This window comes from Poromitra crassiceps (assembly GCF_964638095.1).
Source record: "Poromitra crassiceps genome assembly, chromosome: 15".
Lineage (NCBI taxonomy): Eukaryota > Metazoa > Chordata > Actinopteri > Beryciformes > Melamphaidae > Poromitra > Poromitra crassiceps.
The window spans coordinates 25725389-25743615 of NC_139634.1; the positions used below are offsets into that span (position 1 = coordinate 25725389).

Sequence of the window (18227 nt, forward strand, 5' to 3'; positions counted from 1 at the left end):
TCATATGTTCTTCCAACAAGCGCACTTTGGATGACTCACTTCACTCCTCTGACGCTGGTGTTCCGTGACTTGCCACAAAACTGATGATGATGTAACTTTTGCCGGCTTCAGCGTGCTTCACTGGGTACAAAGGGATCAGGAGCACGCAACGTGTCAGTGTTTAGGCTTTAGGAATATTCTCCACTCTGTGCTGGTAAATGGCTGCTTCTCTGTGTTGGTGAGTGAAAACAGCGGGTCAACGCCAGCACAGCGCGTCTCTGCCGGAACGGGAATGAATCCAGCCCGGCGCTGTTCACAGCTTCTCATCAGCCAGCTGTGTGCCTCCTCTCGGGGGGAAGCGACCGCCGGGAGAGCGGTCACACGGGGTGGACCACGGTACTTTCAGCCCGGGGTCAGACCGGGAGGAGGAGGAGGCACCAAGCCGACCAAGGTGACGCTGAGCGGAACATCACCCACCGGGGCAGCAGCATCAGGTAGCCCATTACATTAGCTTGTATGCACTGGCACCTGTTAGTGATGGCTGTAGTTGGACCGTTAACCAAATTCCATTCAAAAAGCAGTCCATTTAAGCGGCTGCGGCCTTGCTTTTAACTGAAAATGCTTTGTTTTCAAAATCGTTGGGAGCCAGTCCCAAATTCTGTATTCATATACTCCACCAAGCAGCCTTTATTTATTCATTTATTTGTCTATTTATTAATTTGCTTGCTTGCATATTTATTTATTTATTTATTTGCTTATTTATTTATTTATTTATTTATTTATTTACTTATATATTTGTTTGTTATCTCAGTCAACTTTCCGCCCTAACTTTCTTCCACTGAAGCGGACTTGCTTCCTTGCACCATACTGGCTCGTATCCAAGGTTTGTCCTATTAACTGGAACAGCGACCATTTCCATTACATGATAAGCTGGCAGGATGGTAATTCTTGTTCCAGGTGTTGGTCTGTTTCTAGCCCTCAGGCTCTTCTATGTTTCGTCTCAAGACTACACGTAGTAAGAGCCCTCGTATGGACCAGCAGAAAATCGTTAGGGAATTTGTGTCGGGCATTAAACTCACCTTATTTCTGCACTTTGAAGCCACAGGTAGGGTCGCATGGGGTAACCTTATTATATCGGAAGCCTAGTTGCGCCAAAAAGTGAGCGGTTATTCTTTTAAAAGACAAAGTTTGACGAGAATCGTTTAGTTGCCTGGAATGCCCAGTATTGTGTTGTGTGTGTGTGTAAGGTATCGGTAGGTGGCGCTATGCCAAATTCCACGGAATTCGGCACTGAACTCCATCAGGTCCCCCTTAGTCTGACTGGCTTGAAGCAGCCTGGTGGACTTAGCTCTCCCATTGGTGCCGACCATTTCAGTCTGTGCCAGATGGAAATCCCATTCCGCTCCCTGCAAGCTCTGCAATTGGCTCCGACCCGCTCTGACTGATCGGCTGCGACCATATATGGATTTCCTTTCCGCTCCCTCCATATCTGATCTGCGGATCTCAAATGCCTCTGCTGCTGTGCATGTCGAATCTGCCGATATCAAATGCCTGCGCTGGCCGCTTTGCAACAGTAACTACTACAGCACAGTGCTAGCTTGTTGCTACACGCTGAAAATGATTGATGTGGATTGTGCAATGAAGCCAGCCTGCATCATACTTTCGGTGGATGGCTGTAAAGGTATTAAACAGAGCCTTTCCCCCACTAGTCCACAGTGAAGCTATTACCAGCCAGACTCTCCCCTGCCAATTGAGGGGAGAGAGTCTGGCAAACGAGACTAGGTCACCCTAAGCATACTCCCAGAGTTTGAAGTCGATCGGACAAATGGTTCTCGAGATAAACCAATTTTCGTGTTTGCCAGTAGCTGGCGCTATGCTGAATAGCACGAAATTCAGCACTGAACTCCGTCAGGTCCCCCTAATCGCACTCCCCAAGTTTGAAGTCGATCGGACGAACGGCTCTCGAGATAAACTGCTTTTCGTGTTTGCCAGTTGGTGGCGCTATGCTGAATAGCATGACATTCAGCACTGAACTCCATCAGGTCCCCCTAAGCGCACTCCCCAAGTCTGAAGTCGATCGGACAAACGGTTCTCGAGGTAAACCACCTATTGTGTTTGCCAGGTGGTGGCGCTATGCCTAGTCTGTGTGTGGGGGGGGTGTGTGTGTGTGTGTGGGAGGGGTGGCGTGGTATCGGTCGGCCCGGCCGATGTCACGAAAGAACAAAACGTGACGCAAAATACACTATGTGGCCCTCCACACAGTATTGGTTAATCAAGCAACTTTGCGTAGGGTCTGCACCAAAATCACATCCAGTCAAGAACATAGGCTCTGCACCAAACTCACATCCAGTCAAGAACATAGGCTCTGCACCAAAATCACATCCAGTCAAGAACATAGGGTCTGCCTGGAAAAATATGGATTTTGTGTGTGTAGGAACCCTGCCAATCATCTCACATATTCTGGTGGCTGTGAAAACAATCTTCATCAATACAGTGATATGACCTAGGTAGCAGGGCCAAATTATGGCTATCTGCCTAAATCATATTGAACACCAGACAAAATCTTCAAAACTAATCAAGGTCTGGAAAAAGTCGAATGTTTCAGTTGAAAATGGGGAACCCTGTAGAACAAGGCCTCATTCATTTCCCAGCCCTTAATCTAATCTCCTATCTAATCTAATGTGCTGAATGTCATGTGCTAGCCTCACTCTGCTGATAAATGATCTGGAATGTGATCTGTGTCTGTGTAACCAAGAGCAGCCGAGCCCAGAGAGCTGTTAGCCAGCTAGCCACCAGCACCCACGTTATATTCAATCGAGTACCACAGGAATTAGTCCTAAAACCTGCCTAAGCACTTCCGGTCCCCTCATCTCAAAGTCAATGGGATTTTTGTATGGGGGTTACTGGGATTTTTGGTTAAATGCGTGAAATAAGGTCTGTGATTAGCTAAAGTTTATGAAACTGAGACCTTTGTCTTAAGCAAGATAGTCTTCACAAATGAGGCCCGCTTTTATGCTTTTTGAAGTGCTCTCTGAAAATCATGTTAACACGTTGAGTGCCAATGACGAGATATCTCGGCTTACAGAATCCAACCGTTGAGTGCCAAAGACGAGATATCTCGGCTTAAATTTTTTTTTTTTTTTTTGACGGTGGGACATCGATCAACCCCTTTTACGTCTCCTATACCAATATTGGAGGAAGAGAATGTGTATAATCTATTTTACCGACCAGCTAAGTGGCGACAGTGCTCTCCAGACAGAGAGAAAGCCGAGCAAAAACAGCCGCGGGAGAAAGCCATTCTCAAGGAAATAGCTGGGCGAAAACGCTTTCGATTTCACACACACACACACACACACACACACACACACACACACACACACACACACACACACTCACACTCGAGTATTTTGCACTGCAAAATAACTTCCAAAAAACCTGTTAGAATATAACGAGAGATGTTCCCGCGAGTATGCGTGGCGTTCACATTGTTTATGTTATGTTGCTAGGCAGCGCAAACGGCGTAAAAAGGCAGCTGCGTTTCACTTCCGCGTTTCACTTCCGGGTTACCCGGTCCGGTCGCTCTAGAGAGCCCCCTGTTGGCGCGAGTTTAGACAGACTATAGACTTAATAATCACCTAAGGGAGCAATCTCAGATACACACGGCTTTGGTCTCGTCGACTATTAGAGGTAAGATGTGATGCATTGATATTAAATTTATACTGTTTAATAACAATCGAAAAAGTTGCTCGTAGCTGCTTTAAAAAAAAAGATAATTTCTCTGCATTTGGATTAATATTTCATCTTGTGGTGAGTACACATGTAGCACAACATGTATTTTGGCGCTATTCTGCGTTTTCGGTTATTTTGAATGGGTGTACCATTGGCCTCTATTCTAAGGCATGGTGTACCTTGGTTATGTGGGGGGATACGGCAGATGAGCTAAACTACGGAAAAGGTGGCGTATCCCTTTAAGATTACATATGGAGTGAAACTGTGGCTGTAAATCATTACTCAAAATTAACATTAATGTGAACGTTACAATAAAGGTTTTATTTTGAAAGTCCTGAAGTGGATTACCTACTTACATTCTGACTGACTTGACACTGGTTCAGTAAGTGCTGCACTGAAAGTCGTCTCATCCATGAGACGCTTTTTTTTTTTTTTTCTGTCAGCATATTCAATCAATGTAAAGACATTTTAAAGTAATTAACTGTTAAGAAAGTGAAATTTCAGCCTGTGGGAATCACTGAATCGCATCGGAAAAGGGTCAGCAAATACATTACATCCAAAGGAGAAGAAGAGGGGCGGAAAATAGCGCTTTGGAACACCGGCAACATTTATATCGCCAGCCGTTCACAGCCGAGGCATTGATCACCCGGGACAGTTGCAGGGTCGTTCTATCGGCTAAACGCAACAACTTGGCAACTTTTAGACTGAAGAAAAAGCCAGTAGTTTGTGGATATTAGTGGGTTTTTGGGCCAATCTAAAAGGGGCTTTAGAGAGAGAGAGAGAGAGACACACACACACACACACACACACACACACACACACACACATACAGCATTCCTGAATGGGCCAGTCAGTTAATGACTCACCTCCTTCATCTGGCTGCCACAATAGGAATCACTGGGATTGTCCCGTGAGAGTCACACTGTCCTCGCCCACAGACAGACAGACACACACAGACAGACACACACACACACACACACACACACACGCAGAGACACACACACACACACACACACACACACACACACACACACACACACACACACACGCACACGTAGAGACACACACAGACACACCCAGGGTAACGTGTCTGCTCCTCTGGGTGCTCTCATAGCTGCAGCAGAGCAGAGTGCAGGGATGAAGGAGAGATATTTTGGATGTTTGGTTTGAGATCGATTTGAGAGATCTGACATATCTGCCTCGTCAATTCTGTTCTGATCATGTGAGTATTTTTTTGCCGTTTGGGGCCAGTGTGAGTACTGTATTTAAGTCCAGCGGCGCTTCAGCCAAGTTTGGAATAAAAGGGTCCTGGTGCAACAGTGAAGGACAGTGTACATAGAAGAAACTTCTTACCTGGGCACTTCACACTAGTACCCAAGTAAGACACTGGAGCACTCGTTTCCGTCTGCATGTTTATTAGGGCTGTGAATCTTCACTGGCCTCACGATTCGATTCGATTACGATTCAGAGGGCTACGATTCGATTATGATTATCGATGCATCTCGATGCATCTTAACTCATTCACTGCCAACAACGTATGAACACGTTTTCAGAATCCAGCTGTTCCCTGCCAACAACGTGTTTACACGTTTTTGGCATCGATTTTTTTTTTTTGACGGTGGGTTGTGCATCTAAGCCTTTTACATCTCTTATATAATTATTGGAGCCACCGAACGTTTACAACCCATTCCACCGACCCACTAAGTGGCAACAGTGCTCTCCTTGCTAGAGGAAGGAAAGCATTTTTTTAACTTGTCAAGCCATTCTCAGCCCAGCCATTCTCCTTTTCGCGCTGATTGCTGGCGATGCGGGATTGCAAATTTACATAATAGATTCAGCCGATCTACTATGATCGGGTGATAGATTACAGGTGGACGAACACACTTTGAAACACGCAGCATAAATATGACCAGAATCGCAAAAGCTTCTCTCAACCAAAACTCCAAACGAGTGAGTCCATCCCGACTTCCTCAAACAGCGGCTGTGCAGACAGGCACAGGAGAGCAGCAAAGCACTGACTGGTGACAAGCTTGTCCGCCCACGGAGGGCGGAGTTGAAGCAACTCGAGAGGGAGGGAGAGAGAGAGAGAGAGAGAGAGAGAGAGAGAGAGAGAGGGAGGGAGAGCGAGAGGGAGGGAGAGAGAGAGAGAGAGCGAGAGGGGGAGGGAGAGAGAGAGAGAGAGAGCCAAAAATGAATGGTTAAAGTGACAGTTCCATCCAATTTCACAAAAAGCCGTTTATCTCTGAATATTCTTTTTCACGCTAAAACCATGCTGTATTCAACTGCTAATGCTTACATAACTACTAACTCTACAAACTAACTCTTTTAGACAGAGAAAGTACACATTCTATTAGTACTTTTGAGATATTGTATGTTCACAAACTCCAAGCTGAAACGAATCCTCGGCTCTTATAAAATGAGCCATAATCCTCAAAAAACGGCTTGGCAGAAGCTATCTACAGCAAAAAAAAACGTCTGGCAGTCAATGTGTTAAAGGAGAATTTCGTTTTTTTTACACCACTGTCCTCATTTCCAGCTTAAAATATGATGTTTTACTCACCGAAATATGTTTGGCTTCATTCGGATGCCCACGGAAGATTTTGAGCTCCGAGTAGTCTCCTCAAACAGGCTATAACGAGAGCCTGCGGCGAGTGCTGGGCATGCTGCACACGCTCTCTAAATGACACTTTTTCTGTCAGATCACAGTTCATTATGGTTGTAAATATAATTATTTAGCTAATAGCTAGAAGCTAAGCTAACAACAACACAACAGTCAACGTTGATCTGCCCCGGATGGGGTCACAGTGCCCATCTTCCCCCTCTGTGAAACCACACTTCTTCAGAGGAACCAGAAGGGGGAAGATACGCACTGTAACCCCATCCGGGGCAGATCAACGTTGACTGTTGTGTTGTTGTTAGCTTAGCTTCTAGCTATTAGCTAAATAATTATATTTACAACCATAATGAACCGTGATCTGACAGAAAAAGTGTCATTTAGAGAGCGTGTGCAGCATGCCCCGCACTCGCCGCAGGCTCTCGTTATAGCCTGTTTGAGGAGACTAGTCGGAGCTCAAAATCTTCCGTGGGCATCTGAATGAAGCCAAACATATTTCGGTGAGTAAAACATCATATTTTAAGCTGGAAATTAGGACCGTGGTGTAAAAAACTGAAATTCTCCTTTAAATCGATGCATCACTTTTTTTCCGCAATTTATTTTTTCTCACTTTCTTTTTTCTCACTGTGTGGCTACTTTTCAAATAAAAGTGCATTTGGAATTGCATTGTATTATGATCCATAATTAAAATAAACAACTGCATGTACTTCCATTATATTTTATTTGATTATAAAAAAATTAAAATTTATAATCGATTTTTGACATTTGTGAATCGATGCAGAATCGTGCACGTCCGCATCGCGATGCATCTTATAATCGATTATTTTTGACACCCCTAACGTTTATTGTAGGGGGTGACTGACCTTTCGACAGGTGTCTGTCTTCCTCAGAGTCAAGGTTAGTCTGTGTGAATTGCCCAGGTAAAATCTCTGAGTACTGTATTTGTTGCCGTTTGGGGCCAGTGTGAGTATTTGTTGCTGGTCGGTGTGCTGGGCTCCACCTCTGATATGATTGATTATGGGTTTTATATAGGGATGCATGATCATAGCATGGCCGATGAAGGCTTTAAAATGAAATCTCGGCATCGGCCCGAAACATTTTTGCAGATATGACACCCCGATGAAATGATGCTTTAATCATGTTTTAATTATGTTCAATTCTGTTTTCATTATGATCTAATTATATTTATTTCTTAATTATTTTATTATGGGTACATTTTGAAAGCATTGTATTAACGTCTGATCTGCCAGTGGGCCATCACCATAAGAGTAGAAAGTCTCGCCATCGCCAGATTGCCCACGGGGCCTGCCGCCTAAGGAAATTAATTCCCTGTTAATTTTCCCAGACATTTTGTAAAATGCTTAGAAAAATAGACTTACTTGGACAAACCAAGCGATTCACCTATATTTAGAATCAGGAGAGATCGTAGAACATTCCACTGAGACTATGTTTCTCTCTCGTGATACTTGACCAGGTTACTGCACAAACCAGGTTACTGCATTAACCAGGTTCAGAAAGGGAATTCTTTGTGCCTGTGATGTGAATACAACCCACACACATTAGATGGCAGCATAGTCATCTACAGCCTCTCTCTCTCTCTCTCTCTCTCTCTCTCTCTCTCTCTCTCTCTCTCTCTCTCTCTCTCTCTCTCTCTCTCTCTCTCTCTCTCTCTCTCTCTCTCTCTCTCTCTCTCTCTCTCTCTCTCTCTCTCTCTCTCTCTCTCTCTCTCTCTCTCAGACAGGCTTACTGTCAGCTAACTGCAAAAGTCACTCTGGGGGCAGCGTATGGAAAGTGTAAATGCAATAAAGTTGTGTAGCCTCGTCTGATATAGATGATCTTGGTGTCAAATCATACATTTCTTATGATGAGGAATTCAAATCGGAACTTTAGAATTGCTCATAAGCTTCCTTCTATCTCACAATTCCAGAGGATAGGTTTGGGAAGTTATGGCTATCACTTATGTTGAGTCTTGAATTGTGAGATAGAAGGAAGCATCTGAGCAATTCTAAAGTTCCACATTTGAATTCCTCGTCATAAGAAATGTATGATTTGACAGTGACACCAAGATCATCCATATCAGACTAATCTACACAACTTTATTGCCGTACAATTTCCATAGGCTGCCAGTCTGTGGCCTTTTGTTTTTTCTCTCCCCAAAATTCATGATGCCTCCATATATCCAGTTCTTCTTGGAATGCCTTTGCTATAAGAGTACCTAATGGTATGCTTTTGTCGCAAAATGCACATGTTATTCTTAACTGCCCCACTGTCGTTTCCATATTTACTTCAGTTGAGATGCTGGCTTTGAAAAGGTCTTCAAAGGGCTTAGGACTTACAGACAGACTTTTTCTTTCTGGTCTCTGTCTCACACAGTTTCATTCTAGGAATGTAAGCAAATACTCTTATCTGGTCAATATATAAGGAGAACAAGGTCAGAACAACACTGCTGCTAATACAATAGAAGAAATATAAATTCCTGGAACCAGAGTATATTCATGTTTCTTCAAGTAACTAACATTCACTCAAGATGGCTCCTGGTGATGGTAGTCAGTGAGTCATAGCCTGCAGTCTGTCTATCTAGTGCAGAGGGTCTCAAAGTGGGGTAAGGCAGGGGTCCGTTAGACAATGAGGAATAGTCGAATTTTACCCAAATTTAACACAAGGAATTATCGTTATTAGAGATGCATAAGAATGATATACACATAGTGTGAGTGTAGACAGTTAAAACAGTCCAATACTAAAAACCAACCACTTCCCTTTAAATGGCACTGGTCTGTGGCTGTAATATGGGTATTTTGGGGGCAAGGCACATTTATTTGTACAGCACATTTCATGCACAGAGGCAATTCAAAGTGCTTTACATAAAATGGATACAAATAAAAGAGCAATACATAAAATATAATAAAGAGTGTTACAAGGGAACATGGACATGTTTTGAGAAGCCCTGCTCCTAGTGAATTCACTCATGTTTTTTCCAAATAAAAATGTTGCTAAAATGTCGAAAAGGCAGGGTAAACACAGGTGCAAGCAAAACACTGAGGGTTTCCAACTTCCAATAATTACTGTTTTGCTTGCACCTGTGTTTACCCTGCCTTTTCGACACAAAATGGCCCCAGTGAAAAGGGTCTATAAACAGAAATGTGACAGAGAAAAGCCTACATGCTTTTGTATGTCTCCAGCTCTGTCTGTGAGCCTTAAGCGAGGAACATGCTCCAACGTCAGCCTCGCCTTGGAGCCTTGCCGACAGCAGCTAGACATACAATATACTGTATATTCGAACAGAGTCCCCAGCAAAATGAGTCAATTGTGTGATTGCACTAGGATTTTAAAGACTAGAAGTTAGCCCAAGGAGAGAATGTAGTCCCTATAGACCTATAGTAGTTATCTGCCATATACATTATATTATTCTTCTGCTGTTCATGTCAGCTGCGTTGAGTCTCATCATGGAGATACTCGGATGACAGAACAGCCTTTGTGTTAAGCTGCTCATTCACAAAAACCTCAGGAATGCTCTTCACCTAGCTCCTCACCTGTGTGTGACTCACTCGTGCGTTGTTATGGATCCCACTGGCCTTGGGGGTAATGAAAATAATGGGTAACTTTGCGTTTATATGACATGACACGTCCACCACCACCTTGCCTCAAACAGGCTATTAGATTGAGGTGAGATGAAAATACCTGGTGCGCTACTCAGACCAGTCTGCATGGGCACCTGCCTGGCCAATCCTGGCGCTTGAATGCGGCGTAGGGCCAGTGGGATCCATAATAATGCGTGATACCACATTTTCAACAGACATGAGAGACACAGGCTTAGTGGCCCTACACCACCTGCAATACAGCTTTAAATGTCAATCTTAATGTTAGGTGTAGGGAACCTATGAAGACTTGAACTATAACCTACTTGTGTAAACTGTGTTTAAATATATGATATTAGAGGCACACTGTTCCTTCTCTCTCCCAGTGTGTCCGATGGGCAGTAACGGCAGCAGCAGCAGGTTGTTCGGCACCTTGGCCCAGCCCCACCTGTACTCAGACCAGGACCTGGAGCGGGACCAGGACCAGGACCAGGACCAGGACCAGGACCCGGGGGCGGAGGGGGCAACCAAGGCAGACCCAGACCAGCTGCTCAGAGAGTGTGAGGAGGTCCTGCAGAGACGTCCAGCCCGGCCGCACAGACATCTAGTCTGTCCCAGGGGCCCCGCGGCCCCCCAGCACCACCACCAGCACCCCTCCATACGGGTCATGCAGTGGAACATATTAGCACAAGGTACGGCTCTATCTGTAATAACATTGGTAGGTGGAGGCGGGCGGGCGGGTGGTGTGAGTCACCACCTGTGTCACGTGGCACATGTAGAGCACATGTGTCAAACTCAAGACCCCGGGGGCCAGACCCGGCCCGGCACCTCATTTTATGTGGCCCGCGAGAGCTAGCAAAGAATACAATTTGCGCAATACAATTCTTCGCAATATGACTTAAAATAGCTATTGCTAAATGGAATAATAGTTGTAGGCTACTAGCTGTCTGTTTGCCATTGTTTTCCCTATAATTCTCCTTTCAGAGCTAGTTATTAAGTATTAAGTTATTACTAAAAAACAATAATAACCAAATCAGAGGCAATTATGAAATATTATAACACCTAGGCTAGATACATTTATATCGTGTTACATTTACAACCGGCCCTTTGAGGGCAACCATAATGCTGATGTGGCCCGGGGTGAAATTGAGTTTGAAACCCCTGTGAGAGTAAAACACACACACACACACACACACACACACACACACACACACACACACACACAGACACACAGACAGAGTAGCACAGGGTTTATAGAGGCTTCCTTATGTCTCCGGTGAGTCGAGTGCCAAGAATGGATCAGGCCTAGAGCAACTTATGAGCAGCGATATTGGTAATAACTGATCAATTCAGAGGCTTTTCATGCTGCCAAAAATACAATTCTAGGACAAACACTATCCTGAAGCACTTAAAAGATCGATGTATACATGTTACATTACATTACTATATACAGTACATGTAACCAATTATTATTATTAAAACACCATCCTGAAGTACTTAGAAGAGCATTGTATACATGTAACCAATTACGTATTCTTATCAAAAATATCAGTATTTGCCTTAAATCTGTATCAGCCGAACCCTAGAATGGTATGTATTTCTGAATCCTGGAGAATTCTGATCACTGATATCTCTTTTCTCTTTGTGTCTTGACCCCTCTCTTTTCCTCTTCTCTTCTCTCCCCCTCTCCTCTCCCCACTATCTCTCTCTCTCTCTCTCTAGCCCTTGGTGAGGGGAAGGACGGCTTTATCCGTTGTCCTCTGGAGGCTCTCGCCTGGCCGGAGAGGAAGTACCTGATCCTGGAAGAGATCCTCACCTACCGCCCCGACATCCTGTGTCTACAGGAAGTGGACCATTACTTTGACACCTTCCAGCCTTTGCTGGCCAGCCTGGGCTACCATAGCAGCTTCCTGCCCAAACCCTGCTCTCCCTGTCTGGACGTCCCATGCAACAACGGCCCTGATGGCTGTGCCTTGTTTTACCGCCACGACCGCTTCTCCCTCCTCAACACGGCTCACCTGCGGCTGTCCGCCATGATGCTGCCCACCAACCAGGTATGACTTTTTTACTGATACTTTAGTAAACAAGTTGCATCAGTACTTCTACTTTTACCAATATTGTTTTACACAAGTAACTGTACTTCTTCTTAAAGGAAGGCTTTGCCGCTTTTCAACCAGCTTTGTATCATTATAATGTGTGTACATCTCCCATGTCTGCAGGTAGCCATCGTCCAGACGCTACGTTGCCGGATGTCTGGCCGGAGTCTGTGCGTGGCTGTGACCCACCTGAAGGCTCGCAGCGGCTGGGAGAGGCTGCGCAGCGCACAGGGAGCCGACCTGCTGCACAACCTCCAAAGATTAACGTCGCGTGGCAGAGAGACCGTCCCTTTAACGTCCCGTGGTGGAGAGACCGTCCCTTTAATTGTGTGCGGGGACTTTAATGCCGAGCCGTCGGAGGAGGTTTACCGGCGCTTCAGCTCCTCCCCCCTCGGCCTGGATTCGGCCTATAAGCTGCTGAGCTGCGATGGGGGGGTGGAGCCTCCCTTCACCACTTGGAAGATCCGTCCGTCCGGAGAGAGCCGCAGCACGCTGGACTACATCTGGTACTCCACACACGCCTGGAGGGTGGACCGCCTGTTAGACCTCCCCACCGAGGAGCAGATCGGCCCCGACCGTCTGCCCTCCTACCACTACCCCTCTGACCACCTGTCTCTGCTCTGTGACCTCAGCTTCAGGGAGCAGCCCCATATATAGGGCTTTTCACACTACACTTAGCCGAGGCTAAGGGATTCTCTTAGCCTAGGGGAGCTGTTAGAGCTGTAAGAGAATGCATTGTGAAAAGCCCTATAGGCCTATGATGGCTGTCTGTCATGGCAGCTGGACCAATAGGACTGAGTCAGTGAATTTGTTGATCTTGGTCACGATAGATTGAACTGAAGTGGCAGTTAATGGATCCACCTGGCCCTCTGGCACAGGACTGCATCTTGGTTAAATTCACCAGATCTCCTTTGAATTCACACAGCAGATTGTTCTGACAAGATGGGGGAAATATGAGATTCTTTGACTTCTTACTGGGCTTTTAACACCAGAAACCAACTGCAGTTATTTATTGTTTGACTCGATGTCTGTTCTTATATATGACATTTTAAACGCACTGAAGACTTCCCCTTCTCTCAATCAATTCTATTAAATTATTCTTAATATTTTTCTATTGTTAAAGAGTTGGTTACACCATAACCAACTGGTTATGATATTGAATATATTGTATTGAAAGTGTTTTTGTTTTTTTGCATCCCAAAGGTTTTGCAATGACATTTTTAATCATGACAGTGCTGTTGCTGTGACCACATTGCCAGTGAATATGAGGGAAAATGTTAATTTATAAAATAAAACATTTATAGACCTTATTGTGACCGTTGTAGTTTACTGGTTGGTTTACAGGTCTTCTCTGTAGACTGTTTTTTATTCTGATGCCATGGTGCTTTTTAGAGATGTGGGCTGCTACTCCTCAAAAGGAAACAGGTCTTCTAAAACATAGTCTAGTACTGGCTGTTCTTAGTGCTCTGCCGCCCTTGCTGCCATCTCCACCCTCGTTTCTCCTAGAGCAGTGGTTCTCAAAAGGGGGTCCCCAGCCAAAAGGGGGGTAATTTATTTTCGCTATAATTCCATTCATAAGTAACACAATTACTATTTTGGTCATGGGTTTTATACACTTTCTGTAATAAAACATCTAAAAGCATCAATCTTATTATCATATGGGGGACCGTGGGACATTAGTTAATGATTATTTTGTAGGTATATCAAAGCTGTTCACTCCAAAGAGTGACTCATTCATTATTACTTAACACCACTTACCTTTATCGTTCCCCCCCTTAAGTGCTGCTCCAGAGTTGTTACTGCATGAGCACCGAATCATTACTTACTTATTACCTGACCATTAGTTATTCTTTTTGTGTACCCTAATGTAAAGGGATGCATCATACTGAGTAGTCAACAGTGTTGGGGAGTAGCGAACTACATGTAGTTGAACTATGTAGTTTAACTACATTTTGTAGTAGCTTGCTGGTAGTTCTGTGAATGGTGACAGCCAGAGGAAAGACAAACGTGCCCAGAGAAGATTTGTGAGTATGAGCCATGAACATCACACACATGGACTTAGATTTAGACTCTTAGATCAGCTTACTAAGTTAACTAAGCTCAATTATATTGAGCTAAAATTGTCCAACAACAGAGGAGAAACACAGCAGCAGTGTCTTGGTGGCACACTGTGTATGTCAGTTGCCTACTGAGGTAAGGTTTGTGAGGTCAAGTCCAGGATGTCCACATACGTTTGGGTAGCAAAAAGATTTGTATTTAAATAAAAGTGGCAATAGGCATACAGTAACAACCCATTTTTTTGTTTTTATTGCATTTCTAATTAATTGAAGATATTAAAGTTTTAAAATAAATAACCCCTAACCCTTCATAAGGTCCATGACATCATCAGTGATGTCACTTGAGCAATTGTGATGTCATCAGTGATGCGAGCAATTGTGTGCTGCACATGCCAATAGAGCAGGCGAGGCCACGCGGACGCAGCAGCCGAGCTGCGGGTGAGGCCGTGCTCGGGGCTGAACCCTAGTCTAAAACAATCTCAATAAGACTGTATGATTCTCAGTTTCTAAATTAAAAGCTACTGCAATCATCATTTGGACCTTGATTTATCTTACATTGTTTCATGTAGGCGAATGGTAAGAGAATCCATGGGCATTTTTCCATGTGTTTGCATACCATCAAGGTCCAATTTGTAAGATTCCTCCACAACAATACACAAACACAAAGTCTTGCTACACCTGTTGCTCAAAGATCGTTTAAATAATCAGACTGCATCCTTCTTTAAGTCAGTGGGCCACACCTTATAGAATAACACTGTTTATCTCTATGGGATATAGACGGTATAGAGATAAGCACTGTGCCGATCTCTATGGGATTTAGATTGCATAGACATGATCGGATGGTTATGATGATGAACCCAGGTTTCCTGAGGGGAGACTTCTCTCCCTCATCAATTCCATTACCTAATCCAGCACAGCTGTTGTGGATTACCACTTTAAAACACTTAATTAGCACCACCTGGGTATGATTGTTCAGGTGTGGCTGGTTGAACTTTTCACAGTGCACTATGAAAAGTTCGACCTGTCTGGTTTAACTTTTTACAGTGGGCTATTCAGCAAAACCTCTCTCTCTTTATCACTCTCTATGTCTCTCACCCAATTTCAACTGTAAAGCAACATACATCTGTCAAAAAAGTATACAATGGCTGAAAATGTATTTTATAAATTATGGATGGAAGACAAAAAAGCACAAGTTAAAGGAAAATAACAAAGAATGTGATGAAAGCACCTGACTTTAGTGTAAATATAATTGAACTTAATTTATTATTTAGTGTTATTAAAAAAAAACTGATTATCTGCACTGTCAAAATATTTATTTATTATTATTATTACTCTAATTAGAAGTGCAATAAAAACTAAAAGAAGATTGTTATGCCTATTTCCACTTTTATTCAAATACAAATAACTTTGCTGCCTCAAAATCAAAATGGACCATTGGGGCCGATGTACCGTAGGCGATATTTTTTTTCCCATGATGGCGAAGGCATGACCCGCCCCTCTCTGCCTCTGATTGGCTAACTGTACTCGGCTGCTCCCACCTTCTTTCCAGGCAAGCCAGATGTATCTCAAATGTGAGCAGCAGGTGCAAAACAATCATTAAATCAACAAGCATGTTACATTATATGGAACGTTACAATAGCAAACCCTATATGTGAGTTATTTCGCCCTACTAAGCCTATTGCACAGACGTGTAATTTTTTCTTGTCATTCCAAATTTAATCACATTGTTGCTCTGATTAATTAAGTAGAAGTACAGTTATTTGTGTAAAAAAAGACTGGTAAAGCAGAAGTACTGATTCAACTTAATTACTCAAGGAAAAGGAAAAAACTACAGGCTCTGAAATGTACTCAAGTATAAAAGTAAAAGGTGTTCTGTGCAAGGTGAATAGAAACTCATGTCATATTAATATAATTCAAATACTATTCAACTTAAAAGATCCCTTCAAAACATATTTTAAGATGCATAAAGACTATACTTTAATCTTCTAGTCTGAATCACTATGACCCACTAGCTCAGAGAGCTCAGATTGCTGCCTAGCAGTTTGGCGCTTGTGGGTTTGAGCCTCAGTGACCTTTGAGGTTGTGGGTTCGATCCTCAGTCAGTTTTGAATGTCGACAGCCAGAGGAAAGAGTCATTTAAAGCCCTGAGAAAACCTCATTCAATCAGTCTGACTTGGTGGCACAGAGAGTAGGCTTGCTGCCTGGCAATATTGAGACCTCAGCCACTTTTGTGATCGTGGGTTCAAGCCTCAGTCAGTTTTGAATGGTGACAGGCAGAGGGAAGAGACAAGAGTGCCCGGAGAAGAGCTGTGAGTGTGAAGGGCAGCTGGTGGTGTGAAGGAATAATACACACAGTGACACTGGGGCCAGAGGTTGTGGGTTCTAATCCCGTTCCGCTGGCACTGTGTCGCTCTGTGTATCTGCCTGTAGGAGGCGCTACGCTGGTGATGTTAAAGACAGGGCAGTGCTATAATGTCTCCTCCATCAGGAATCGAACCAACAGTCTACTTGTCAGACAGAGACACAGCCGCTCAGCCGACTGAGCTATGAGCTGTTGGGAGTTAAGCTTCTGATTTCTACACACTGTATTCACACTGACAATAACACAGCATAAAGAGTGAGACAGGTGAGATTTGTACCAGTGAGTTGAGCTAGAGTCAGGGACTGACTAGTCTCCTTCATCAGCTTATTTCTATCAGTGTTCAAACTACTGGTGATGATAAAGAAGGATCACTGCTGCAGCTTATAATGTGAGTACTTTTTAAGAAATTGCCTGAGGCTGGGATTGAACCAACAACCTTTGCATATCACACAACATTCACATGTTTATCTGAGTGAGCTACAATCCACTTTCACTCAAGCTCTCTCAACCTCATCCTGATTTTATTTAGTCAAGTTTTCGTCAACTAAGTGTCTAAGTATTTTCATCTCATTTTAGTCAAAGAAAACCGTAACTATTCATTATAATTTCCAAACTTATTGTAAAGATATATTAATTTGTTATTCTGGAATTGTTTTAAGGTTTGAATGTGCAATACAGACACAGATGTTTTAACGTCTTCTTCTCTTCTGATTGGATCTCTTCCCAATTCGTCCCTCCCTAACATTTTTAGTCTAGTTTTCACCAGTGAAAATAGGTAGTCAACTAACATTTTTCCTCATAGTTTTCGTCTATGAAATCAACACTGCTATGGATGCATGTCTCCACCTAGTGGTGCACTCCTCTTCCAAACTCACACACTTTTCCACAACTACACCATGTATCTGAAACAATGTTTACTTACTGTCAATCTCATCAAAGTTTCTGAAGACCATCTCCACGTGATCCCACTCCATAAAGCTGCATTTCCCAATGAAGGGCTGGGCAAACGCCACATACTGATACATATTTCAATTGAAATACATGTTACTCTTGTGCTAGAATGAGTAAATGGGCATTGACAGTTTATATATAACCCTTGATCAATTCTCATTAATCTTTTATCTTTTCTTTTTTCTAGTCCTTAGGCTACATACGTGCACTGCCAAGAGTAGCGGCAGCATTATAAACCAGAGACCATATATCAAAAACATAAACACAGTGGCGTCTTTCATGCATGCTAGCAAGCGAAACTGTCTGTCTGACCACAGACTGTAGAGACGCAGGATAGCCAAGCGAACGTGATTGGATGAACGTTTGATGGTAGGCCAATCACAGGCAGAGAGGGTGCCTCCAGCCTTCGCCATCATCCGTAAAAAAAATATCGCGTACCGTAGGGGGTCTCGTGTTGTCCATTATTTTGAGCAGATTGTGCAACATCCTTCTCTCCACAACCACCTCCAGGGGCTCCAGAGTAGTGCCCTACTCTGTCCTATAGCCTCTTCCTCTGGCAAATCAAAGAATTAAGTTTCTAGCCAAAAAAGCGACCTTTCTGGACAGCTCAATTCTTGACACAAGCTCTAGTTCTAGTCATTTCGATTATGCTGTCATCTCCTGGTAAACTGGATAATCTCAGCACCTCAAAAACAAACTGCAAAGGCACAAAATAAATGTACCTCCACATAGATCATAAATATTCGATTCAAAAGCTTTATGGGTAAAAACACATTCTTCTAGTGCCACAGTAGAGTGGAATAATCTGCCCACAAATCTGAAATCCGAGTAAAACCCAGTCTGGAAATGTTTCATACCAACACG

At 43.6% G+C, this 18227-nt stretch overlaps 1 protein-coding gene across 1 annotated transcript; it reads left to right on the forward strand.

The window, feature by feature from the left end:
* Window positions 1-136: 136 nt before the first annotated feature.
* On the forward strand, window positions 137-13238 carry nocta (nocturnin a). The gene is made up of 4 exons (XM_083652305.1): window positions 137-473; window positions 10284-10589; window positions 11620-11951; window positions 12117-13238. Exons 1-4 carry the CDS (start codon window positions 272-274, stop codon window positions 12648-12650), a joined length of 1374 nt encoding a protein of 457 aa, XP_083508431.1. The 5' UTR covers window positions 137-271; the 3' UTR covers window positions 12651-13238.
* Window positions 13239-18227: the final 4989 nt, after the last annotated feature.